Genomic DNA, 25829 nt, shown 5'->3' with positions numbered 1-25829 from the left:
CGTGTTTCATACAGAAACGTCCGCATTGCGTTGTTCTTCACTGCTGCTTCTTCGTTCTCTGTACATTCTTCTTTTGCGACTCGTGAGTTTCTTACGTGAAAATAATTATCTGCACGAAGGGTGTAACATCTGTAGGAAGAGATTATCTTACGTTACGTATTGTTCTCAATCAATAATAGGCAATTTAATATAATAAACTGAGAATATCATTTAAATAATAGGTGAATAATAGGTGACAAATACACGAGATAGGATCTAATAATTTTTTTTAATTTTTTTAATTTTTTATATACATATGTATAAATTTAAGATATATAATTGCTTATGTCACCAATCACGTATCAATAACAATGTATTTTTTTTCTAGAGAATGAATCTGAACGCAGGCACGTACAGACGTTTTTCGTCCGCAGTGTCTGAGAAGCGACTCGGAAATTCAAGTATCTTTTTCGGCTGTTACGAAATTCTATCCTCCTCCTCCTCCTTTCCGAAAACGAATGTTCTGAGAAGCGATATCGTTGTAATGAGGTAGATATACGTTTTCGCGAATTTGCCAGCAAGCTCGTTCGTTAAAACGCACACAACGCATAATCGCGGCCGCCTCGTGTGACATCGCGCGCTCGCGCGTTGATAAGACGTATTCTTCGCCCGGCCACGTTGGCATCATGACACAAAACATCGCGCCTACACGAGAACGTAATGTAGGATAGACGGACGTGCATATGAACGTGTGCGGCTCGCAGAAGGGAGAGACACGGGGGAGGAACGTTTGATGTAACTAAAAGTGCAGGCCGCGTGCGAGCGGCGAACGCCACTAAAAGTGCGTACGTCGTGAAGGCTCGTGTTTCTGCCAGGGTCAGCAGACGTGAGTATCACGCGTTCGACTAAGCACAACGTCGTCCTCGTGAAGTATCTTCTACCGCGTTTGCTTTCAAACACCTTTTCGAACTCCCTGCCGACGAGCCGGAGTCTTGCACGTAGAATCAAACAAACTTATGTGGTCCATTATAAGTCTAAACTCTTATCGACGTAATGTAAACTTAATTTATCTGCTTGGAGAGTCGGCTTTTAGATTCTATAAGACTGTACTTATACTTATATTTTTGAAAAGAATGATTTTGTGTCAAGTGTTTAAAGATTCGACCAGATAAAAATCTGAAAATAATTTTATTAAAATTATTATTTATAGGATGCTTAAGCATGATAACATTAAAAAAAATTTTTTTATATTTTATTAACTGATTTAAACATTCTACATATGTATTTTGGTAGCCCGATAAAATTATTTTTAGTCGAATTTTTAAATACTTGAACAAAAGGATTTTTTTCTGTATAGAGATTTGATAAAAATTGTTAGCCGGATTTGAAGGCAGACGAGTCGTTCCCCGGTTATTATTTCTCGAGAAACGTTTGCTGCTAAAAAATCCAATAATTGCGAATTTAATTAATGTTTTATAAACCGCTGACGGCTCGTACGTCCGTCTGTATGTCCGTGATTTGTATCTTCACGAAACGCGATACGCTGTCAAAGTCATCTTCTGCAATCGTCCGATCGCCATCGATTTTGTAATTTCCCCTTCGGGTATGCTTTAATTGTTCACCATTTCCTGAGTTCCATTACCAGTTGCTCTTGGACTACGTTCTAAAGTGTTGCGTGCCGTTTAAACGAGTCCTTGGTGGTTAGTCCATATTAGCCGGCATGATGCAGCAACGTATGAACGCACCGTCTCTCCGTAAATGTCCGGACTAACGCGCGAATGCAACTCACCTACGGAAATTCTTTATCAACGAGAAACGAAGTTTCTCCAACTCACCGTTTGCCACCATTCGGGAGACGCGAGTTGGATGCGATGATGAACACGTGTGTTCGCCAACTTCACTCTCGAGATCTTCAAATTTCCTCAAAAGATTTCGACATCCAATAACAAAGTCGAAGGGAAAATTAATCGAGGAGGAAGACTAATCCTATGCAACGATATGTCTTCGTGAAAGCATTCGGTGCCTCGTCATCTGGGACGAAGGTGTTCGATCAGAGAACTCCATTCTTTTAGCTCCCACGCAATCAACATCCTTCTTTCTTAATAGGCACGACCGGTTATTAGAAGGCGACATCGATAAATTTTACGGAGACGTCGGAGAGTTTTGTTCTGTTACTTTATGTGTCATGTCTGAATAATTTTTGATTTAATATCGCAGGCTCGTCGTGAAATTTTCAAGGCGGTACACATATCACGTGTAAAAGGATTTACATTTTTGCATAAGATACAAGACACGAGAAATTATACGCATTGAATCTTGATGGAGGAGTGCGTCTGCGCGCATTTGGGCTCGTCGTGTGTATTAACATTTAACGCATCGTGTGTATTTAGATACTCGGAAGCTGTAAACGAAGATTGAAATAGACTGACAATTTGTTTCGACAGATGGGAGAGAATTCTTTGTTTGGTCGGGTTGCTAAACGGAGGGTTGCTTAAACAGGCAGGTAGATCCACGAGACGTCGTGTCTTTGATTCGTCTAAGAACCGGGTGATATTTGAAGCATCTTGGAAAGATTTACTCAGGCGCTGACGAGACCACGAATGCACAGGATGCGGTATCGCTGTCAGACTCTTTAACTCTTGTCCGTAAACATTTTGGTCGATCTACAGAACTCGGACCACTGTGCCTCTCGCTACGGGATATATCGGTTGCACCGGTCATAATTTACGTCTGAGACTATATTCGAGTTAAAATAGCCAAAAGCCAGCTGGCACTCTGGGACGATACGATAATGTTCGATGGTCTTGAACCTTAACGGCATCAATGCCACTCGCGATTTTATGGCACCTTTGCTCCGTTATCCCGTTCGGCTCAGTTTTTAATAGATTTTACTTTGGCACATTTCGCTTCATGATCCTGCAGTGAACAATCTTGCTCGTTGCAAAATTGTCATAGATAGATTTTTCAGTAAATCAGTAAATCAGTAACAGAATAATTCAGAATAAATAATTTTTCATATTTTAGCTTTTATTATATTTTTGGATGAAACACATTTTTTTATTTTATTTTTAATTTTAAAATTGTGTATTCAACTTTTCTAATTTCAATTTGAATTTTTTTTTTTATAGCGATTGGAGTGCAAATAGTGAAGTCAACTTTTTGTTGTTATGTTACTTTTCAATACTAATATACCGTCGGAGAGAAATATGAAAAGATAAATGTCTATTAGTTCCCGTTTCATATACACTTTGATCAACTATTCAAAATGATTAGCTATTGACATTAACACACTTTATTCTCACCGCGATCAATCGACCGATTGCATAATTTTGCAGTATCTAATCTAGTCCAGTAATAATACGGTGGCATGTGTTTTTTATCGTCGCTATTCAGAGTAAACTGCTGTACTCCAAACTTATTTGCCGTGCTGACGTTGCAGTTGACTCTGCAAAGTGAGATATAATTTATTGCCTTCTTGAAACATGTCTGCATTAAAAGTTATTAACACGATTCGCCGAGATCATATTTGTCGATGGAACTAGGTAGCAAGTTATAACTTACTTGCGTAAGCGTAATACGTTTCTAACTCGGCTTGAACTCGGAAAAGATCTTTTTAATCCTTTCCTTTCACATTCTCTTAAAAGTAAGTAGTTAACGAAACATGACAGAGATCTTATCTATCGATATGAAGAAGCAAATTATTCTGCCACATGTGTATATTAACAATTAATTCAATGTGTCGCTCTTCGATTATATCAATATATAAATATAAATTAATAATGCGACTAGATTTTCCTCGAGCTTTCGAGGGAAAATTTTATGCATTCGTTATCTCATTTGAAAAAAAAAAAAAACATCCGAAGGGGAATTATTTCGTTCGTGTTCAGTGTCTTTTTGCCGGATGACTTAACTCTCTCATGTGTTTCCAGGCTCGTGTTTCGATACAGTAATTAAACGGCAACGCACGCGGGACACTGCAGACATTCTTTCTCACACGAACAGTATCTGCCTTGTGGCACGGCAGAGGAAGGCGAACGAGTGTCACTCGGCACAAGTCGAGATGGTCGAAGCGTAAACGTTTACGCGACAGGAGCGGTCTGGCAGTAATGAGAATGGATCTTTTGTACGAGAAAAACAATGTCACCTAAACGCCTCGGTTCAACGACACATGGCACTCGGAGATTTCTGACTATAGACTATCGGTTCGTGGAAACGTTTTCGTTAGTGAAGAATTTAATGACGGATCTCATCGTTACAAGAATGCACAAGAGTATATTGGAAATATTGATAGAAATAGAAATCATCGCGTTGCATAGTTTATTAAATATGATTTTTGTCCCTTCTTTTCTTCTTTCTCGTTCGTTGGCGTCAGAAGGAATATTTTAAAAATTGCTCAACGATAACCATGCGCTTCGAGTGGTTGATTAATCTAGTTTTTTTTTTCTTTCTTTCTCTTCTTCACGACATAATCGCAAAGATGTGATTATGCGCGTGTTACGTTGCGATTTCAGTATTCATTATTAATATCACATTACCACTTTTATGCCATGCTTGAGAGTCAAGACTTGTTATTTATGACGGAGCTCTATCTTTCAGTTAAACAATTAAGAGGATTGTCGGTTACTAGTCGGTTACTAGAGAGATACAAAAACGTTTTAAGTATCGTATTAAGTATCGTAGAAAAAATTACTAGTACATGCAAAAAAATTGTATAAGTTTAAGAAGACAGTTTAACTCTTTCCTTCATTTTTGCTCACAGGTTTTTAAAGAACAATTTTGAATTGTCGGTTTTAATTGCTTCATTATCGAATAATCAATGCAAGTTAATTTCTCCTTGCAGATGATAATACAAGATATAATGATAATTATTGTACATATTTTCCTTTTTTTATTTGTGATAATCCAATGCGATCTCAAAGTAAAATGCAAAAGATATTTATAGCTCGCACGTCTCGCTTTGAAATGGAACGGAAGCGGTTATTGTTGAGGGAGAAGAAGGAGAAGGAAAGGATTCTTTTTGCGAATTTTAGGGCGCAAAACAAACGTGTCGCTCGAAAGGGGTAGCGCACGTTTCCGTTGGTATTTTCAGGAGTGTTACGCTTCATAGATGATTTTCAAGTCGAGGAAGTTGAAACGAACAATTACTGTTACTCTACGCGGTTTCGACAAACAGTCCCGCGCGGCCACAGCAACTAAATGCATCGTGCGACGTGACGAAAATGTAAACATTTTAAAGCATTGGATTTGGTGACGTATATTTTGAGATACTGAACATATATTGCTGCTGCATGTTTTCAAGTTTTCTTGACGTACTCAGGCCGAGACATTTCTGTTTCAGGTCGCTACAGGAATATATAGAAATATAGTGTAAACGTTGGAACAATCGTGGGCATTTTATATCAATGCATCACATTTACGGTTATTGCAGCTGATTATGAAGAGCGTAGTCAGCGATGATACTAATTTAAAGCATTTCGTATGTCATGAAGTCGAAAAATAAGCAAAGATTATTCCACGTTACATGTAAATGTATAAAATTATCAATTTTTATCATATTTGAATATAGATTTAAACTATTGCTCGCACTAGCACATCAATTTTATCTACGTTTGTCTAAATGAAAGAAAAAGAAAACGTATCTTCCATCGTCAATCATGTACGAGATTACAAGTGAAATGAGTAACTCAATCGAATTTTCAATGAGAGAGAGAGACTCGATTCAGAACATCCGCGGATCAAAGTGCGATTGATCTAAGATCATTTGTATCTATCTGAACATGACGTGCTAGTGACGAGAAGCGATCGTTTAATGTTGAGGATCTATTCGAGCGGACCTGCGTAGCCGCGTAATAATACGCATGGAAGAAAAATCGACCGATTATGCATCTGGTAAAAGGATATATCCGCTCTCCTGTGTCTCATTACGTTAAACGCATGTAATGATAGACACGTGAATGATCTCGTTGCGCGTGCATGTATGCTATTGCGGCTATGCAAATCCCTCCGCCTGGATAGATCTTAGCGCATTCACGCCGCATACACGCTGACAACAAGCGAGCGGATAACAACGGATAACTACGCAGCCGACGATGTTCTCCGCGGCCTGGGGCCTACCAGATCGTCTCTCTTTTCCACTTGAATGGCCATTCGTAACGTGGCCTGGGATTGTGCAACGGTTTTCTAAACCGTGTGCTTCTACGACCGGCAGCGTCGCCCACGTGTCCGCGTTTTGCAACCGGGCTTAATCTACCCCGGCGCGCGCGACACGGTGTCCCTTTGTTCCGTAATCCTTCACGGTATACGTACAGCTGCCGCATAGCGTTGAACGTTTCCTTTCTGCGAGCGCGCACGTCTCGCGTTTGATATTTTATTCGGGGTAAGAGATAAAACAAATCGCGGCAGCTCGGCGCGTGTGCTCTGTGTACGCGCGGCGAGACCGTAAATTTGGCGTTACGGTTTTGTAAGGCATTCGGCATTTATCTCCCATGACCCGTGATTCAGACCTGACATTCGATACGTCTCGCGAAAACTGTCGTGAATAATTATAGAACTGTGCGTGTGCTATGTGTTTCTCCAGACGTGCGTACGCTACCGGGAGGCCGGCGTTTGTAGGTAGTGCCCGATATAATTAGGCGAGGCGATTCCGCTCGACTCCGCGTTATTCCACGAACAATTTCCTCAAGGTCCCACCGTGTGTTCCACGATCCGCCGTTAAATCTAAATTAGTGAACGTCTAATCGCGCGCCTTCGTATATAATAAACGCCCGATATGTAATAACGTAAAAAGACGCAAATTGCCAGACCGGATCGGTGCATCGGTGACTCTCGCCAGGAACCTCGTAGAACGCGCTGGTTAAATCGTTATTACGCGCAGTTACTTGGTTTATACCAGTAGATTGGCTCCTTCAGCTAGTTAGTAATTAGCGTCGCTCAACATTCGAGCGTGTAAAGTCGTTTTATCTTTCGGTGAATCATTAATGTTGCTACTCGAAGAAAAAGATCTGTGATCAACAATAAAATTTTAACTGGCGATTAAATGCCGATGACGATTTCCCTTGAGAGAAGAGTTAAACTAAGAGTTAAACTAATGGAAAATGTCTTATGTCCAATTTGTTCATATGTAAATGTTCGAAGCTTTAAATTATTTGAATTATTGTACGGATTAGTATCATGGATTAGTAATGATAATTAATGATAACTGCATTGATAAAGCATTCACGAAAGTCAGAATGGTCACTAAATTAATGTGCTGTCTTCTCGAGAGATTCGATCGTTTGTATTTCGATTTAAACTAACGGGCTTCTCTGTGAAAATATTAAGTATTTTAGAAATACTTTTTGGAGGTTCGGTTAAATTAAATTTATAAATTATTATGTAAATATGTAAATTATGTAAATTATTGCACAAATAATTATCAGTTTAAAAATAATGTACATTACATACATTAAAACTCGGTTGATAATTTGAAAAAAAATGTTATGACTAATTTTTCTTTTATTCCAGTGCATTCTAAGGAAGTACAAAATACGAAGAAATACAATGGCACATCGTCGATTGATGTGCTGCCGTCCGCTAAGGGAAACTTGGAATACATCAAGCCTTTAAAAATTAGTCAAAATCAGTATGAGGATCCCCGTAAGTAATTGAAATACGCAGATAGGATTTTTTTCAATTTTAAACTGTCAACTTCCAGCTTTACTTGTTGATGAAAGAGAAAGTATATGTAGCCCTCACGTATTACATGCCTTTTCTTTTACCGTTTATCTTGACCCTTTTTTTCTCTGATAGTCTTCTTGAATTTGAATGTAAGAAAGAAGCTACATTAAAAGTAAATTTACTGGTAACATGTTAAAATAAATTTATAATAAATATTTAGAAGAATGATAATTACATATACTTATATGTTGTATTTTGAAATTGCGTACAAAATAAAATATCTAAAAAAATAAAACAGAATTATTATGATTATTATACTAAAGATACATTTTATACGAGATTAAAAAATATTTTTATACCGTTCTTTTTTTTTTTATCTTAATAATCCGCTTTACTTGACAAATTTATGTTTTTAGCCGAGAAGTTTTCCACGGCGAAGAGGCATCACAGTGGCCACTTTCGGCACGCGACAGCCGAAATCTGGGATCCTCACCCGCAATATGAATTTACTGCCTTTGGAAAGCGATTTCGTTTGCGATTGGCACACGATGCCAGTTTTGTATCTCCCGATATAAAGGTGAGAAAGATCGATCGATCGACATTGTCTTATAATATAATCTAAACGCGTCATAAAATTATATCCTGTCTTGGCCGCCATAATATTTGGGTAAAAATCGAAGAGAGAAAGGAAGAGAAAAAGAGAGATTGAAGCGAAACGAGCTAAGGCCGCGATTCTGGTGGGCCGTTTTGCCACTTAATTGACAGCCTTAATTAGCCTTTTTACGATAACGTTGATGCAGGTGACGCACATGAGCGAGAACACAACCAGAAGGGAACACGCTGGTCATCACTTGGGTTGCTTCTATAGCGGGTCAGTCGACGGCGATCCAAGTTCAGCGGTCAGTGTCAGCCTTTGTCACGGAATGGTGAGTCAGAGATCAAGCTTCAGAAAAGCGTCGTCCCCGCGATTCTTTATATCGCGGGGACGTCGCGCGCACAGTTAATTCCAACCGATTATGAAGATGATAAATCTGCCCGAAGCTCGTGCGCGGCTCGTTGTAGCCGTGAATTGATTAGCATAAAGTCACATATGGACAGCTAAATATATTTTCCTATCGCTCCTCGGTGAATATACTCCTATCGTTACGACCGCTATTTTAATTATTGGCATCGTTATCGCCGTTAAAAATACACGCGGACAACAGGTTGATTTTCGGTGAACGCCGGAAGTGTCGAAAGAGGAGAAACCCCTCGCGCGTGCATCGATCGTAAATACTGCATATTGCACAGTTGCATACCGATTCACCGCATTTCGTAAATATTTACGATCCGCGCGTTGTAGCGATTGTAGGCTTGCAATGTAAAGCTGAAAGATAGCGACATTAAAAGAGAGTATTATCCGTCTTCGCGACCTTTTATCCGAGTGCGTTTACATTACACAAATTGTTTTACGTCGTCGTAAAACGATGAAGAAAGTATCAAACATCGTTCAGAAGTAAAGTCCTAATTGAATTGACGTTCTTCACGCGCGCGAAGATATTTTTAGTCTCGTTGTAAAAGATTATTCTTTATGAAATGCCTCAGCTTATCTCCCTTCCCATATGTCGAAATTAATTATTGCAACTTGAACACTTTCCCCGAATTTCAAAATTCTCTTCTCTTCTCTTGCGTATGAATGTTGCGATAACTACGTGTTCAGAGTTTATCGACCCTTTTTTCTTCCACTCGGAGAGTTCGGCGTTTTTCTCTAAGACTTCTTAAAACTGTAAAATATATCGTTAAACGACATCTACGGTATCTCGTTAGCGGTGTGATACGCCACACCAGCAAACGATAATCTATAATAATAAATGACATATCGCCGCCTTTACGCACTTTTCTCCTAATTTATAGACGTAATAAATATGCATACGTGGCATCGGAAGAAACTAGAAGTCCTCGCGTTAAACCTGTAGTTATGCGCCACCACCACTTTCCAAAGAACGGGCATATAAAGTGGCGTCTAGCTTCCGGGAGAGATCGCAAAATTTTAATATATTCTTGAACAAATAAGATGTTGTACAATGTTTGCGAGAGAATTTTGCGAAATAAGATATTTATTTTGTTGAGTATAATAACATAAGAATTTTGTTATACATTATATAACAATTTCGTTAACTTGAAGAAACGTCGTTCAAATTGAAAATAATTCACTAACGATTGATAATTTATTTATTTTTCAGTAATAAATGACAGAGAAAAAAGAAATAGAGGGGGGAGGGGGAGAGAGAGAGAGAGAGAGAGAGAGAGAGAGAGAGAGAGAGAGAGAGAGACGTACATTTTATGGTACATACGCGAGGATGTCTGAAAATAGTTGCACGCAAAAAATAGGTTCAAGGCCCGCATAGAACCGTAGGCATTAGTCGCCGTATGCCGCGCGGGATGGTACACATTTTACGTGATTTGTTGGATTACACGTGCCGCACACATCGCATTCGGCGGAATCGTCTGGCTGCGCCTCTGCCCGAAAGCCCAAGAAAGAAAAAAGATACGACGACTCGATCGTATATCAAACACCTCGGGATCGTTTGAGTCGCGCGACTCATGAGCCATTCAGCGGGAATGCGCGGCCGGTCATCCACGGCACCATGGGAACGTAGACCGCGATACGATTGGATTTTATATCAAGAGGTGTTAGAGAGACCGAGAATTATTTGCGACGCTCTACGAGCGAATTTATTGCTCGAGACGGCTCATACATCATGACGGTGGACGTCGCGTTTGCCGCAATATACCCCATGCGACTGCGAGGGAATCGCGAAATTTTTTTTGCGGAATATCGAGGAAATGACAGGCACATTTTCGCGCACGGAAATTCTAGCTGATGTCTCTCAATCGATTCTTCTGCGAAACAATCCGTTGAATAAATTAACTTTGATATAGGCATTCTCTGAAGTTTTTTACCGTCACAGTTACCATTGTGAGTCGTCGATTGAAGGTACCCTTTGACTTTTTTTTATCGTTCCTTATGTCAAATCCATCGTGAAACAGTTTAGAGTTTTCGTCAAAGATCGTTTCTTTCGATTATTTCATGCAGGATCGAACAAGAAATTCATTAGGATGCGTCAAGATTCATTAAGATGCATAAAAATCCTCTGTCACATTTTTTTTTTTTAGGACGATGCGGTATATAAGATTGATTGCCACGACCGTGATGTTTCGTTCTTGGATAGACAGAGGAAGCTATTTCGATCAAAAGGGGATCAAAGCGACTTTTATAGGAAGAACCATTAGTAACAGACATATTTGCAAACGTCAGCAACTGCGTTAGAGATCTTGCCGACCCTTCTCTGCTTCTGGGATCTTCCCCGCGATTCTTTTCATAACTTGGGTTTTCTTCCTGGGAAAAAAAGTGGGCAGAGCGAGAATGGAATAGGAGAACATATTCCTCGCTTGTTTAACGTTCTTCGTAGCGATTTGGATCACGCTTTAATTTAGCCATGGCAAGGTTAGACTGATCAATCGACCGTCTGTTTCAGACATAGAAATAGGAGGAAGTAAGCTCCCGGTTGAACTGAGTCTTGATGTCTTTACTCTTCTTCGATAGTGAGCCGAGCACTCGACCTAATTATTCGACCCTGCTCGCGAGAGAGGAGTGAATCTCGGTCGCTATCTCGATCATTCGCTCTCCTCATCATTTTCCGATATCCGCTAATTCTCTTTACTGCCTTCAATACTTTGATCTTCCAAAATTACAAGTTATTTTGTTTTTTTGTTTTATGTTCTATTGGCCAGAAATGCCATAACTCCAAGCGTTCATTTTTCTACGCGCATTGATTTTCTTGGGAAAAAAATCGTCTTCAATTGACGCAAAGAGAATCTGTAGCGATAAGAATGACCGATATAGTTTCGATGAATCTTACATAAACGTATTGGTGCACGTAATGTATCGATTTAATGTGCCTTTCGACACGTATGATATACGACTGTCAAGAACCGACGCGCGCGCGTGGCGAAGAGTCCAAGATAATTTCAGTATCAGCGGCACAGTAATCATCGTGTATCTTTTTATTTGTTTAAATCTCAGTCACGAATGGTCATAATAACAGATTGCGCTGTTAGGAGGACTCGGGCACTCGAGCTCTCTATCACAAATCGTACGGGATTCTGCTGGCGAGGCGATCGCGATAACGGATGGGACGATGTTAACGGTCTCGTATCTCATTCTAATGAATACGGGAAAGGCTTGCGGATGAGTACTTAACACGAAATTATATTTGATACATCAGAACGAGAATCAATTTTCTCGGTCTTTTACGGCTAGATTTTAACAAAAAGAAAAACTCATTTTATATTATTTTAATATGATTATGCCAAAATTTGTTTTTTATATTATAATCGAATCCGTACATTTTTCTATAATCTTATTCAAACCACAGATTCATCATTTATAATAGATTAAAAAAAATTTTATTGAGAATATCAAACAAAATCTAATGTTTTCATTTTGTAGAAATAAAAGATTTATTATTGTACATAGCGCATAACGCCTTTTTACAATTATTTTGTATATATAATTTATAAACAATTCAATGTAACAAGAAAATATGTTTAATGACAGTGTAACAAGTGGCAATATTCATCAGTAGGTAAGACCTTAGGCTAATAATCTTTTTTTAATTTTTTTTTATTTACACACACACACACACACACACACACACACACACACACACACACACATATGTATAAATTCAAGATAATGATGTCGTTAATTAAAAAAAGAGATTATTAAGTACCTAAGATCCTGTTTGTCGAGTATTGCTACTTGATACATTCTGTTATTATTTTGCATATTATAGAGTCTTTTTACATTTTTCAACATTTTATGAAAAATTTCTATATAATACAATTGTGTTCAATTGAAAATTGTAATTAAATTATAATTATGAACAATTTCTTAAATTGCTAAAAATGTTACAACGCTTGAAACACCTGATTTGCTAAGAAAAGAACACAATATTGATTTTTTGGCGTGAAACGGCATTCATAAGAACGCAAATCCGCAAGTTCTACTCGAGCCGGTACGACCAGTTTTGGATCGACCTGACGACCTTGACAGAAATGTGTAATATAATAGGCGGAATTAATTGGAGATATTTTGTCTGTGATGACATTTTGTGCGGCCGTCTTAACGAGGATCGCCTCATCACAAAAGACAAATTGCAGAAATGTTAAATTTGTGTTCATACAACGACGAAGTGATACACAAGCGACATGTAATTAATCAATAATTTATTCATTTAATTTAACGTGCGATGTTTTTCATCTAAAAAGTTTCTTTTCTTGATTCTCTGTTTCTATTTTAGTTCAGATAAAAGATTAGTTAAGATAAGACAAACGTTTTTTCAGATATCAAAAGTGAATGTAAAGTTAAAAGTTTAAAGAAAATTCCGTGACGGAATTAATCATGTTGAAAGTGATCACGTATTCTAATAAGAATGAAAATAATATGAACATTTATCATGCTTATATTACTATATTATCGATGCTTTTAATTTTATGAAACTTTATGCTCGTATTTAATTATAATGTAGCTAGTCTCTAGTCAAAATAATGATTCAATTTAGATAAAATATTAATTATTCTTTACATTTTATTAAGAAAGATTCTCTTTCGTAACTAGAAGGAATTGTCCGCTTCCCCTCGAAGAATTTTTCAAGAAATCTATACTTAATATTCAAATATTTGGGCACCTTGTATCAAATTACTGCAGTCTATTATTGTCTCCGCTCATACTCAGGGCGCGCAAGGCACGTTACAGAGCCAGGCATCTTTTATTATGATGTATTATGCCCCGCGTATTAAGCGGAACCTAAATAAAGATAACTCTGGCCTGGCCTGGTACCCTAACCGCCTTTATAATTTAAGCCGGCCGGCTCTGCACGGTGAAACGTTGTTATGCACACGTGGTGTCTCGCATATTTTTTCTTCCCGGTAATACGGTTCTCTCGGACCATTTTTCCCAGTATTATTGGCCGATAGCGCTGTTTTTTTTAACTCTGTCGTCGCGACACGGTTTTTGATGTTTTAGCATAAACACTGACTCTGGCATGGAGACGACGTCGAGTCAAAACAATCGGCAATACGCAAACAGAATGCACGCGTTTGGAAATGGACGCGTGCGACCGTAGGGAAGGATATAGGATGCGGTCAACGTTTTTTATGGCCTGCCGTTGCAGTACGAAGTACTGCTTGTTCGTGATCCGATGATTGCTTCCTCTCGCGACCGGCGAGGGTAACCGCAGGAAAATATTTGAAAAATTAGTTAACTAATTTATTCAATTCTTTTATTTCCACTTCCTTCGCTCCAGGTGTATTCATAAAAAGTGAGTCACAGTGAATTCCTTCTTCTTATCTTTCTCTAATTTCTTGCAGATATGTTGTATCATCAAAGAAAATGAAGATATTTAAAGCAATTGACAACAAAAAAAAAATGTAAACGCCGTTCTGAATATCTACTGGATAAATGGTGGCGGTTGTATTTTTGGAGTTTCGCATTATTAATTTCGCATTAATGAGCCTGGCATTTTCACTGAATGACGTGATGGGCACGTTGAATCAGCTCTACTCGTCGAAAGGTCGATGAATTGCCTCAGCGGATAATCGCGAGGTCGTTACCGAGCCGCGGCTGTGTTGGCCGATCGAAAAGGCAAAAAGGGAGATGGGCGAGAGAAAGGGTAAGATAGAGACGGAAAGAGATGAAGAAAAAGAGATGAGGGAGAAAAACGACGTTCCTGCCAAGAGTTCTCGGTAATCCTCAAGTCAGTCTTTGTGCCGCGGAATAGAGAAGGCGCATGTCTGCAAGAATGCAAATCGCAAACACAAGCGAATCGAGCGGAGCGTACGAGCCGCGTCGCTTATACGGTCGATGGTTGCAGCTAGTGTCACGTAAACTTTCATTCACGTTATCTACACGGCCGTTGCACGCTGCGACAAAATGAGCAATCGCACGGCGAAACGGTTCTCTTTCTTGTTTTATTAGATAAATCTGGAATTTGTATTAAAAAAGTTTCGTGCTATCTATAGCTTCTCGGATAATTTTCGCTCACGTCAGAATCTGATGTAATAAAATAAATTTTCATCCCATCGTTGTATCGGTCCCACTTTTATCAAGAGATTCGCACCGGAGCTCGAGAAATTTAGCGCTATTTGTATGCTAATTAGCCGCCCTGTGCTTAATTTTATCGCTTCAGTCGTCTAGCAGGAAATCTCGTTATGTAATATCAAATCACTCACACATCGAAAAGCAAATGTCTCCTGTTCTCATATGGCTCCAGCATCGGAATTTGTATAGCATCGAATTAGTTGTTCGAAATCTTTGATAATGTAACTATTATAAAACTCACGCGCTATAAGTCACAAGTATTTGAAATAGGTGAGGCCTGCACGTTTCTCTCTCGCGCCGCACGTGCGCGAGCCCGCCGAGAGCCTTCCGAGAGTATTCCGAAAAAATAAATAGATGAGAGAGTTCATCTCCGTTAGAATGTTTAATCAAGGAAGTTAACGTATCGTAGTTGGCGGATAGGATAACAACGGGTGGCGCTCCGTTTGTAAATAACGCTCTTCTAATAGCATCTGTATAAGTCGCTGCTACTTAAAATAAACGCAAACCGAATCTTCTCTTATTTTACGTAAACGTACAATGTGCAATAATCCGGTCGATTATATAGTTATACGTTTATAAATAATTTTAATTCCGTTTAATTGCCGAGAAATGGTTTATTCGAGTCAGAGGTTCTTGACACAAGTTCTTTGCAATTTACCGAGCCGAAAAAAATCAATTTTCTCAGAAATGTAAAGTGTACATGTGAAGTGTTGTACATGAAGATACATAGATATGGAGATACAACGCAAGAAGATACTTATTTAATAAATGAACAAACTTGACAATTTCTAATTTCAAATAATGCCGAACTGCCGTGTATTACTGGATTTTATATATTATTCCTTTTTGTAAATTCTATCATGATCTTTTCAGACCGGTCACATGAAGACGTCGATGGGTAGCTACTTCATTAAACCCACGGAACATTGGCGCGAGGGCGATAAGGATTCCCTTGGTTCTTCATTACAGCACGCGATTTACCGCGTACCCACGGTTGCGATCAACTTGGACGATGACTCCAACACTCCTGAAAATGGAGTTAAAAGTCGCAACTGCGGCGTGATAGGTAAATAAAAAAAAAACAAGGTATCATTCCAGGTATCCCGATTTTATCTACGATATTCTCGTCATCCGTTCGGTATGCGGGGTGATTCGTTAATGATACTGCCAAGAAAAGGGGGTCATTCCGCGCGAGGAAATGAGTCGAAAGAATGCAGAAGAAAATAAAAGCAAGTCGACGAATTCGTTCCAACGGTGGCTATCGAAAGATATGAACAAGCACATTTTCAATATTTGATTAACATAGAAATTAATAGAAATTAATAAAGATAATCTTGACGTCTCTCTCGATTTGATTAAAACAAATTTATTTTATTCCCTTTTAACGGATTAATAATTATTCATCATCATTATTTCTTTATTATATTTGAAATTTAACACGTATCGGCATTAAAATTATATTGATGTATTTTATATATTAAGAAATATATTAAGATATAAAAATTGATATAAAAATATTACAAATATAAAGTATATTAATTATTAATCGGTTGCGCTCCCTTGTCATCGGTAACGAGGATAAATCAAGAAACATTTATTTATTTTACTGTGTCGAATCTCGCAATATCCACAATTATTTCAATATGAAATGTTCACGTGCTTCATGAAGTTTCGAAGAAAAAGCGTCGCGTCTTTTTTCACTCAACGCATACTCGCACGACCACCTGTACCAAAACAGGTTCAGGCATTTACGTCTTCCCTCGGGCGGATTCTGATGTACCATCGAGACAGCTTGGCGACGCGCGTGCTCTACTCACAAAACGACACATTGATACTACATGTCGATGTCGAAATTTTCTCGTTTCTTTACACATCTATCGTTATTGCGACCGTGGTCTTGTTTCAAATAACGCCGATCCCGGATGTGTACGTCCGCAACGATACGATTCAATTGCTGATTGCAGCGGGCGATATCCTTGCGAATACTCCCATTGGATATTAAATTAATTAGTTTGATTATAATTGGCTTTGTCGATGCTCACAGATTACGACTCGGACGACGTTCCTTCCCCATTAACCGACGATAGTTCCGCTCGTAAAATCCACGTCGAGGAGCGTTCGCGGGAGCGTAGATCATTGACGCGGAAAACCGCATCGTCGGAGAGGTTTCTTAGAGAAAAAGAAGAGGAAGAATACGCACAGTTCACGGGGCAGAGCGAGCATCATCGAGACTTTTTTCAGAGAATGGATTATAACGATAGGTAAAGACAAATAATATAAATGTATAATTTTGTATATAAATTTTATATATAGATTTAAATGAAATATATATACGTATATTTTTTTTAATCTTCCGACGATTTTTGAGTGAAACTTTTTGAGTGATCTTAAATATTTACCATATTAATATTCGACAAGACATCTTATTGATGTTGGATTGTTTCTTTTTTTATTTTTTTTTTTTTTAAATGCTTGGAGAGACGCTTTTTGAATAATAAATTATTGAGAAAACTTTAAATGTAATATATAAATAATAATGTGTTATTTATTGTACAATGTAAAGCGGATTTTAATTTGATAGAATTTGATAAAATAAAATTTAATTATTAAAATATTAAGTTAACTCCAATTTCTTTAAGAAACAATATTTTTTGCGTATTTTGGAGTGCTTTTTAAGTCAGTTTTGTGAATTCCAGATATTACAGCGTGGAACGTGAACGTGGCTATCGGAACGAAGAGTACGCACAGGACTCGGAGATGAACTCGGATCCCTTCGTGACGTGGAGACCGCGGCGTGCCTTACCGCGTGAATATTTCATCGAGATCATGGTGGTGGCTGATGCAAAAATGGTAGAGTACCACGGCATCGGCTTGGTCAGTTACATTCTTGTCTTGATGAGCACGGTGGGTATATATTCTTTTCAAGCTTAATTTGAAAATATTTAATCTCACGTCTCTGTTTATCTTAAAAACGAAGACATAAATAAAAAAAAAAACACGGCATAAAAAAGAATAAAAATACGGCATGGCAGAAAAAGGAAGAGGAAGGAGATGAAAGATGTTGATTCGATGTAATTCAACAATTAGCTTCGTCACGACGGTCATTACCGAGTGCGCTACGCCAGTTATGTATCCCACGCGAAGGCCACACCTTACCGGGGGGGGGGGGGGGAGGGGAGGAGGCAACATCCTGCGACGAGTTCGCTTTCACGAACCCACGCCTGTCGTTCGTTCGATGATTCAATCGCGTTTCCCCAACAATAATCGATCGACTTTAAGATTCATGAATTCTTTATGAATGAATGAGGACCTAGACAAAAGAGCGACATAGATTCTTTGTCCACACGGTGTCCCAGAATAGATCGGACGTATACATGAATTAAGCCTTTACTCGAGCAGAAAACATAGAACAAAACAAAAAAGAACTTACAACTAATTTGTTGCAATTAAATTACCTGATATATTTCTGTTCTGGAAGGATAGGTTTCACGGATCTACAAGGACCAGTCCATCGGCAATCCGGTGAGCATAGCAGTTATGAAGATCGTCAAGACTGAGGAAGTATTTGGAGTTAAACATAGCGGAAGCGACGGAATCGCGGCGGCCGAAATGTTGAAGCGATTCTGCCAGTGGCAGAAACGCAATAATCCGGACGAACCTTCTCCAGAACATCACGACGCTGCACTTCTGTTAACTAGGTTTGTACCGAAAAAATCAACATCGCGAAAATTAATATTATTACACAGCACGAAACTTGCTGTAAAACTTGAATTGTTTTATGTAAAGTAACAATAGTTATAAATGATTGAAATTAAAGTAGGTTTTTTATTAAGATAAATTATTTGTGCTTTGTGTAACTTTATAATTTTATTAATTTTGTTAATTTTATTAATTTAAGCACAAATCAAACATAATTCTCAAGATTAACTATGAATATCAAATAAATGTCAATAATGTTTTTTTGATATTTTTTTATGTGGATAATTTTCAATTGAATTGTTTAAAAATTTATAGAACAATATGTATAAATTGAAAATGAATTTTCAGAGAAAATCTATGTCACAATCCACGTCAAAAGCGTTGCGATACTTTGGGCTTGGCCGAACTGGGTAGAATGTGCTCGCCTGGATCTTCGTGCGCTATCGTGCAGGATAATGGATTGGCCGCGGCGTTTACCATCGCACACGAGATTGGTCACGTGTAAGTATATTATCGGTCGTAATGCGTGCGACCTGTTTATTGTGCAGTCTCTTAAATCTTATGTATTACATTATTTATGTAATGAGATGCTCTAAATCTTTCTTCCTGAGAGTCGTACATCGTATTTTCTTTGTGAAATTGTTGTATATGCATTTACCGTGAGATGTTATTGCATCTTTTGATATTTGAAATTCTGATTATCCTTTCTCTTTCCTTTTCTTTATCAAATCTAATATTATTATTTTTCTTTGCATATTCATGTCACTCAGAGGAAATATCTATAATGTATTACAGACTTAACATGCCACACGACGACGACGCCAAGTGCGCGGGCTTTAGAAACCGTTCGGGTGTGCACAACGTCATGTCGCGCATGCTGGATGATAATACTTTTCCCTGGGAGTGGTCCAAGTGTTCCCGACACTATGTCACCGAATTTCTCGAGTGAGTCAGTCATTAATTGGCAAATGACTCGGTTATAAACGATGTGCCGAGGAGCATTCTGGAAAGAGATCGTTATTAATTGACTCATGACCTCCGCTTAATACAATACGCAATGCGATGTCAGGTTTTGTCTGTTACTCGCGTTGATTTGCCTTTCTGTTCATAGCGATGTAGCTCGCGGGATCTTTAACCCATTAATGGTCATTGGCCAATGTCCTGTCTCTCAGACAAAAGATTTATTAAATCAATTTTCAATAACAATTTTCTACTTTTCAGTATTTAAACTTTTTAAATATTTCAAATATTTTTCAAATAATCGTATTTAATTTGAAAGTTTCATTATATTCTTTAAAACATGATCAAAATAAAGTCTATACTTAGCAAGAGACATTTCATATGTGTTGCTTCAAGTTAATAACACATATATTATGCTTAAATAGATTTAATTGGATTAAATAGGTTTGCCTTTGCTGTGTTCTTCCTATTAGAATAACTTAATTATGTCGGTTGCTCTTAATTAAATGTCATTTTTGCATTAATTTAATGCACTCTAAAATTACATTTTGAGTCACGATTCAAGCACGAATAGAAAAGCCGAGAATAAACCGTCTGCGTCAATCGTGCCGATTTCCAGGAAACAAATGTCGGCCAGACAAATTTATTTCGATCAAAAAAGGTAATGTCTCGAGTTTTTTCTGTGACACCCAAGGGACTAGAACGAGTCATCGCTTAGAAATCCGGTTTAACGAACTTCTAAGCGACTGTTATATACTCATTAGTTGTCACAAGAAATATAATCTTCGAAAGCTATTTGGGTGAACGAGCTCTTTAAAATAGGTTGCTTGTTCACGGACAATCTATGTTAATTAGTATGACTTTTGTTTCAGAGCTGGTTACGCCAACTGTTTGCTGGACGAACCCAGCAAAGTGATGGAGAGACAAGATGGTCGGTTACCCGGCGAAGATTATTCAGAGAACAAACAGTGCGAGCTCGTCTTTGGGCAAGGATCCAGAATCTGTCCTCACATGGTGAGTGATGGTAAGTCGAAAACGTTCTCTTCACGCGTCTGATTGAGACATCTTGCGTGATCGTATCTCGAATAAAATACATATCATTTTCTCGCTTATTTTATTTTCATTCAGCTGTGATTGCTATACAAATTTGCGATTTCTTGTTCGATTCAACAATTCAAGATATTTTCTGTCAGGGCACATTCTTTGCCTCCTCTACTTAACGTAACGTCTATTACGATGAAATTCGCTTAAGAATTGAAGTAAATTGGGGGCTTGGTTGGTTACCGGCCAGGCAGTGTGTAGGAGACTATGGTGCACCGCGCCACTGTGGGATCATCATCAGCAATGTCACACTCAACACATGCCCTGGGCCGACGGCACATCCTGCGGTACCGATAAGTGGTGTCATCGCGGCGAGTGCGTCTCGCGCAGGAATCTCGAGCCGGTAGACGGTCAATGGGGCGAATGGGGAAGATACGGCGAATGCTCGCGGAGCTGCGGCGGCGGCATTAAGAGGAAGTATCGGGAATGCGACAATCCGGCGCCGAAGAACGGCGGCAATTATTGTATCGGCGAGCGCGTCAAATATCGCAGTTGCGGCACCAGAGAATGCCCGCCAGGCAGTCCTGACTTTAGGTATGTGCTAACATTGTATATGATGAAGTCATAAATCTACAAAAGCAAAGATCGATCGATTAATTAACGTTTCTAAAAACAAAACAACTGATAAAAGTGTAGTTGCTTCATGATCTGAAACGTGTTAATCGCAATTATTTTATATTCTAGTATTCTAATTTTTTTTTCTTTCTTTTTTCACAGAGAACAACAATGCTCGAAATTCGACAACAATAACTTTAACATTCAGAATCTTGCTAGAGATGTTAAATGGCATGCAAAATATACTAGAAGTAGGTGATGATTTATATATTCTTAATTCATCCTTTTAATTTATGAAATGGAGTTAATTCGATTTTTTTAAACTTTCTTTTATAGTACTGCCACAAGATCGTTGCAAATTATACTGCCAAGTGGAGAGCAATCAATATTACATGTTACGTGATAAAGTCATCGACGGGACACCCTGCGGCCCCGACACTTATCACATATGCGTCAATGGTCAGTGTAAGCCCGCTGGATGCGATCATGTCTTGAATTCAACGGCCGAACTCGATACCTGCGGGGTTTGCAGTGGTGACAATTCTACTTGTCAGAGGATTGCGGGCGCCTACAACACCAGCGTATACGGTTACACGAGGGTAGCTAAAATACCTGCCGGCAGCAGCTACATCGATATTAAACAATACGGATGGCTGGGCTCTCATAACGATAGTAATTATCTCGGTAAGATTTTTCTGCTTTGATTTATCTTTGATAAATTTTTTAATTAACATGGAAACATTACATCTAAAGGATTAAGATCAATGTTATATAACAATAAAAAGATATTTAGTTTTATTTTGTGCCAAATGCAATGTAAACTATTTTAATTTTTCCGTGAAAATCTTTTTATTATATTGATTTCTGAAAAGGTTTCAATTGATCGTTTATTAGCGAAACAATTATTGTTATGCAGCACTGCGAATTGGAGAAAATGGTGAATACATCCTGAATGGGAACTTTATGGTAATGCATCGCAAGGTAATTGTGCATCCAGACGTCACTATCGAATATAGCGGACCAGAATCAGTGGTGGAACGACTAAACAGTTCTCGGCCTATCACCATCGATTTAATTTTGGAGGCAAGTTCGTCGTTTACAATTGCGTCATTTGGCTAAAAGTAGTTTCCGCGACGATGCAACTCCGCTCAGCTAAGAATACGGAATTCCAGGTATTGTCCGTAGAGAACGTCTATCCTCCGCAAATTACGTACGAGTACACTGTACCGAAGAAAATCCTGAACAGCTATACTTGGCTACTCAACGATTGGTCGACCTGCAACCGAATGTGTCAGGGTATGAAATATCGTAAGGCGGAATGTAAAAGCACCGAACACAAAGATACGGTGCCCGATGCTTATTGTAGAGCCGAGGAAAAACCACAAGAGGAAAGTCAGATGTGCAACGAGCATTGTACTCTACAGTAAGTAATACATATGAAAATGTAGAATCGATAATATGTTATTAAAAATTTATGAGATAAAAGTATGTATGGAATGTATACGATTTTATGCGTCTACTGTAACTGAAATTTACGTGGTATTTCATACACGATGACTAATCGCTAAATTTATCTGAATCGCTTTCAGGTGGCAGATGACTTCCATATCCGAATGCTCGAATCACTGCGGTCCGGGCGTGCAAACCATCACCTCGCGATGCGTTCAAATTTTGTTAGATTCGTCGCATCCTCCACGACCGATACCGGCGCACGCATGCCTGCACATCGAAAAACCGAGCGAGCATCAGTCATGCGTAGGTCCTTGTGATGATGCTCATTGGAGTTACAGCGAATGGAATGCTTGCAGTGTCTCATGTGGCGGTGGTGTGCAATTGAGAAGCGCGATATGCATTGATTCAAATGAGAGGCAGGTGCGAGAAGAGAATTGCGCCAGACAGGAGAAGCATCTCAAGAGGATATGCAATCAAGAAGCTTGTCCGAAATGGGATCTGGGAGAATGGGGTCCGGTAAGATAGGACATGAGACATAAAGTTTGACACATTAAAATCTTAATTATTATGGTATTATAGAGAAATATTTTAGTATGCTAGATAAAATGAAAGATATATTTTTAAGCATTTTTTCCTTAAGATCAGATTTTCTAACAATGAGATATTAACTTGTCATGCTTTACATGTCTGATATTAGATAATGTTTGTGAATAATAATAGATTAATATAAAACATACATGTTGCAATAAAATGTTAGTGTTCCGTGACCTGTGGTGTGGGAAAACGACATAGAGCTTCCTGGTGCCATGTAGAGAATCGCGTAATATCACGCACTTTCTGTAGCGAGATGCCAATTGTAACGACGGAAGTCTGCAATGTTGGTCCTTGTTATCAGTGGCATGCTGGCGATTGGAGTCCGGTACAGTATATTTGACAAGTTTACTTTGTATTTTGCCTTTAAGACAGTTGAATCTAATTTCTTATTCTAATTTCTTATTGTATAGTGTTCGGTGACATGTGGCGAGGGAACGTCGCGACGAAAAGTTGTTTGTCAAAATGCAGATGGTACAACAAGTAACGAGTGTCCCAATTCCGAAAAACCGGATACTTCGATGACTTGCACACTAAAACCATGTCTTAATATCGTAAGTTGTCTACATTATATTTATTTATTTATTGATAGAAGAAAACATTATTGTGATTATTTTTCTTCCGTTTTCTATAATGTGATATTTATAAAAGAATTGTCTTTTTCTTTTAGGTGAACTTGCCACCGATCACGTATTCAACAAATCGTCCGCGTGAAGATCCGTTCCCACAAGAAAATGAAATTGACAATAACGGTATTACGTTCCATTCGGGTTACAAATGGCATATAGGATCTTACGGAGAGGTAGGCTTATTAATTGTATTTAATATATTTATATATATTCGTACAATTTAGAGTTTTTGCAAGTTTTAGATTTACATTATTAATGATAATGTAAATCTATATAATATGTCATTATTCATATATCTAGTGCTCGCGGAAATGCAATATTGGATATAAAAACAGAATAGTGAGGTGTATATCTTCGGAAACTGAAATGGTTGTACCTGATTATTATTGCGACTCTAAACCGATAATCAGAATCACATGCAATCGTCATCCATGCCCGACTTGGAATACCGGCGCTTGGAGCGAGGTATTGAAACATATTTTGTTATATAAAATTAATATCTATTATATGAAGATTTTGGTATTCTTACATAAAATTAAATATAATGAAAAATTATACATGTTTTCAGAATATATATTACGCAAAAATAAAAATTATATACATATAGTGATTCCTCTAACTAGTGATATTTTTTATTATTTAACGATTTAGTGTGACGCGATATGTGGACATGGATTCCAGCATCGTCAAGTCCGCTGTCAAAGTCATCGTGGCGAAATTTTGCCAGATAAGGAGTGTAGCGATGAACGACCAAAACATGTACGAAGATGTCAGAAAGAATCTTGCAGAAATCATCCCAAGATCAGCAGGGAGAATAATTTGGAACTTAACATCGTTCGCAGATGGAGAATGTCTAGCTGGACTCCGGTAAGTAAATTTCATTATTTAATGAAATTATATAAAACTATGAAGCATGATGCGTTTCTTGTTAATAAAATTGTCTTTTTCCATACTTTAATCTTTTAATACCCAAAAAGCAAATCAATATATGTATATCGAACAAATGCTATAAGTTTTTCTATAATTCCTAAAAAAATATGAAAGTAGCAATTAAGTTAAAATTTTGTCGAAATTTTATATGAAGAATCGATAAAGAAATAAATATATAGGCCCTTTAAAAATATTGATGAATAGAACATTGTTTTAAGAAAATTGTTAAACGAATTATTTCAAGGGGAATGCCTTTTGTGTGTGATCTACTTTATTTTACAATGTACTATATAAGTATAATAAAACAATAATAAAACGATTTGGCGGAGTTTTATCGATATTCAAACATGCCAGTACCAGATGGACAATGATGTCCAATGCTAAATTTTTTCATCGTGATGACGAAGTGGCCAGTTTGCACGGAATCGAAATATTTTGCAGTGCTCGAAATCATGCGGCACCGGGATTCAGACGCGAAGGGTGGAATGTACGATGAGAAGAGGCAACCATGGGCCGGAAGTACCCGTTAAGGATGAGCAGTGCTCGAGAATGAAATTGCGCAAACCAAAATCGCAGAGATTATGTCACCGCGTTTCCTGTGACTATATCTGGCAAGAAGGCTCCTGGTCGGAGGTATTCTTATACCTCAACCTTATGCCAGCATTGCTACAATCATATTTGCTATGCGCAAGTTTACGAATGTTTCATAATCTTGAATAAAAATAAAAGTGAAAATTAAATCGAGCTTTACACGTACGCGATTGTTTGCATATAAAGCAAGAAGAAATAAGGATTATTGCAGCGATAGCATAAATAACTAATTTTATTGTGCCTGATATAGAAAATGAGTTTCTAGATTCTACGATGAACTATGCATGACTTTGATAACTCACAGAATTGTTGTCAAGTCCGTGCGAAACATTTAACGTTTTTTTCAAGCGATGGACTTTTTTTATGCATGTTATTAACCTCATGTTATATTTATTGAAAAATACAAATGTATTTTCCACTTTATAAGCACAAATGATATTTGATCACTAATGTATGTGTAACTTACACTCTGTCTAGCAGATTCAGAAAATATTACCATATCTATAATATTCACACATAATACTAATATCAATAAAATATCC

General features: G+C 38.0%; 1 protein-coding gene and 1 long non-coding RNA gene across 7 annotated transcripts in view; one reads left to right on the top strand and one right to left on the bottom strand.

Annotated features, from left to right (window-relative positions):
- LOC148937366 (uncharacterized) overlaps nucleotides 1–18376 on the bottom strand; it is a 34483-nt gene extending 16107 nt beyond the window's left edge. Inside the window, exon 1 of the long non-coding RNA XR_016138337.1 lies at nucleotides 18235–18376. This is a non-coding gene — a long non-coding RNA (uncharacterized LOC148937366). The remainder of the gene's footprint in view (nucleotides 1–18234) is intronic.
- LOC105428352 (A disintegrin and metalloproteinase with thrombospondin motifs 9) overlaps nucleotides 1–25829 on the top strand; it is a 38688-nt gene that overhangs the window by 5107 nt on the left and 7752 nt on the right. For 3 of the 6 annotated variants that reach the window (XM_089072652.1, XM_089072654.1, XM_089072653.1), the window contains 22 exons: nucleotides 7483–7614; nucleotides 8052–8212; nucleotides 8436–8561; nucleotides 15653–15845; nucleotides 16824–17040; nucleotides 17476–17683; nucleotides 18263–18477; nucleotides 18827–18979; nucleotides 19274–19423; nucleotides 20311–20462; nucleotides 20734–21073; nucleotides 21257–21345; nucleotides 21431–21778; nucleotides 22011–22177; nucleotides 22267–22517; nucleotides 22684–23062; nucleotides 23304–23465; nucleotides 23551–23691; nucleotides 23808–23939; nucleotides 24067–24231; nucleotides 24418–24633; nucleotides 25138–25329. In XM_089072652.1, the coding sequence (XP_088928778.1) occupies nucleotides 7483–7614; nucleotides 8052–8212; nucleotides 8436–8561; nucleotides 15653–15845; nucleotides 16824–17040; nucleotides 17476–17683; nucleotides 18263–18477; nucleotides 18827–18979; nucleotides 19274–19423; nucleotides 20311–20462; nucleotides 20734–21073; nucleotides 21257–21345; nucleotides 21431–21778; nucleotides 22011–22177; nucleotides 22267–22517; nucleotides 22684–23062; nucleotides 23304–23465; nucleotides 23551–23691; nucleotides 23808–23939; nucleotides 24067–24231; nucleotides 24418–24633; nucleotides 25138–25329 (4289 nt within the window). Of the gene's footprint in view, nucleotides 1–4213; nucleotides 5201–5317; nucleotides 5503–7482; nucleotides 7615–8051; nucleotides 8213–8435; nucleotides 8562–15652; nucleotides 15846–16823; nucleotides 17041–17475; nucleotides 17684–18262; nucleotides 18478–18826; nucleotides 18980–19273; nucleotides 19424–20310; nucleotides 20463–20729; nucleotides 21074–21256; nucleotides 21346–21430; nucleotides 21779–22010; nucleotides 22178–22266; nucleotides 22518–22683; nucleotides 23063–23303; nucleotides 23466–23550; nucleotides 23692–23807; nucleotides 23940–24066; nucleotides 24232–24417; nucleotides 24634–25137; nucleotides 25330–25829 lie in introns of those variants that run through there. The other 3 variants (XM_089072655.1, XM_011640631.2, XM_011640633.2) reach the window with 3 other exon arrangements.

The sequence above is a fragment of the Pogonomyrmex barbatus genome, unplaced genomic scaffold (assembly GCF_055798465.1).
Source record: "Pogonomyrmex barbatus isolate J1 unplaced genomic scaffold, ASM5579846v1 scaffold14, whole genome shotgun sequence".
In the NCBI taxonomy this organism is placed as follows: Eukaryota; Metazoa; Arthropoda; class Insecta; order Hymenoptera; family Formicidae; genus Pogonomyrmex; species Pogonomyrmex barbatus.
The sequence above is the reverse complement of the archived record's forward strand: the minus strand, read 5'-3'. Positions and strand labels throughout refer to the sequence as shown.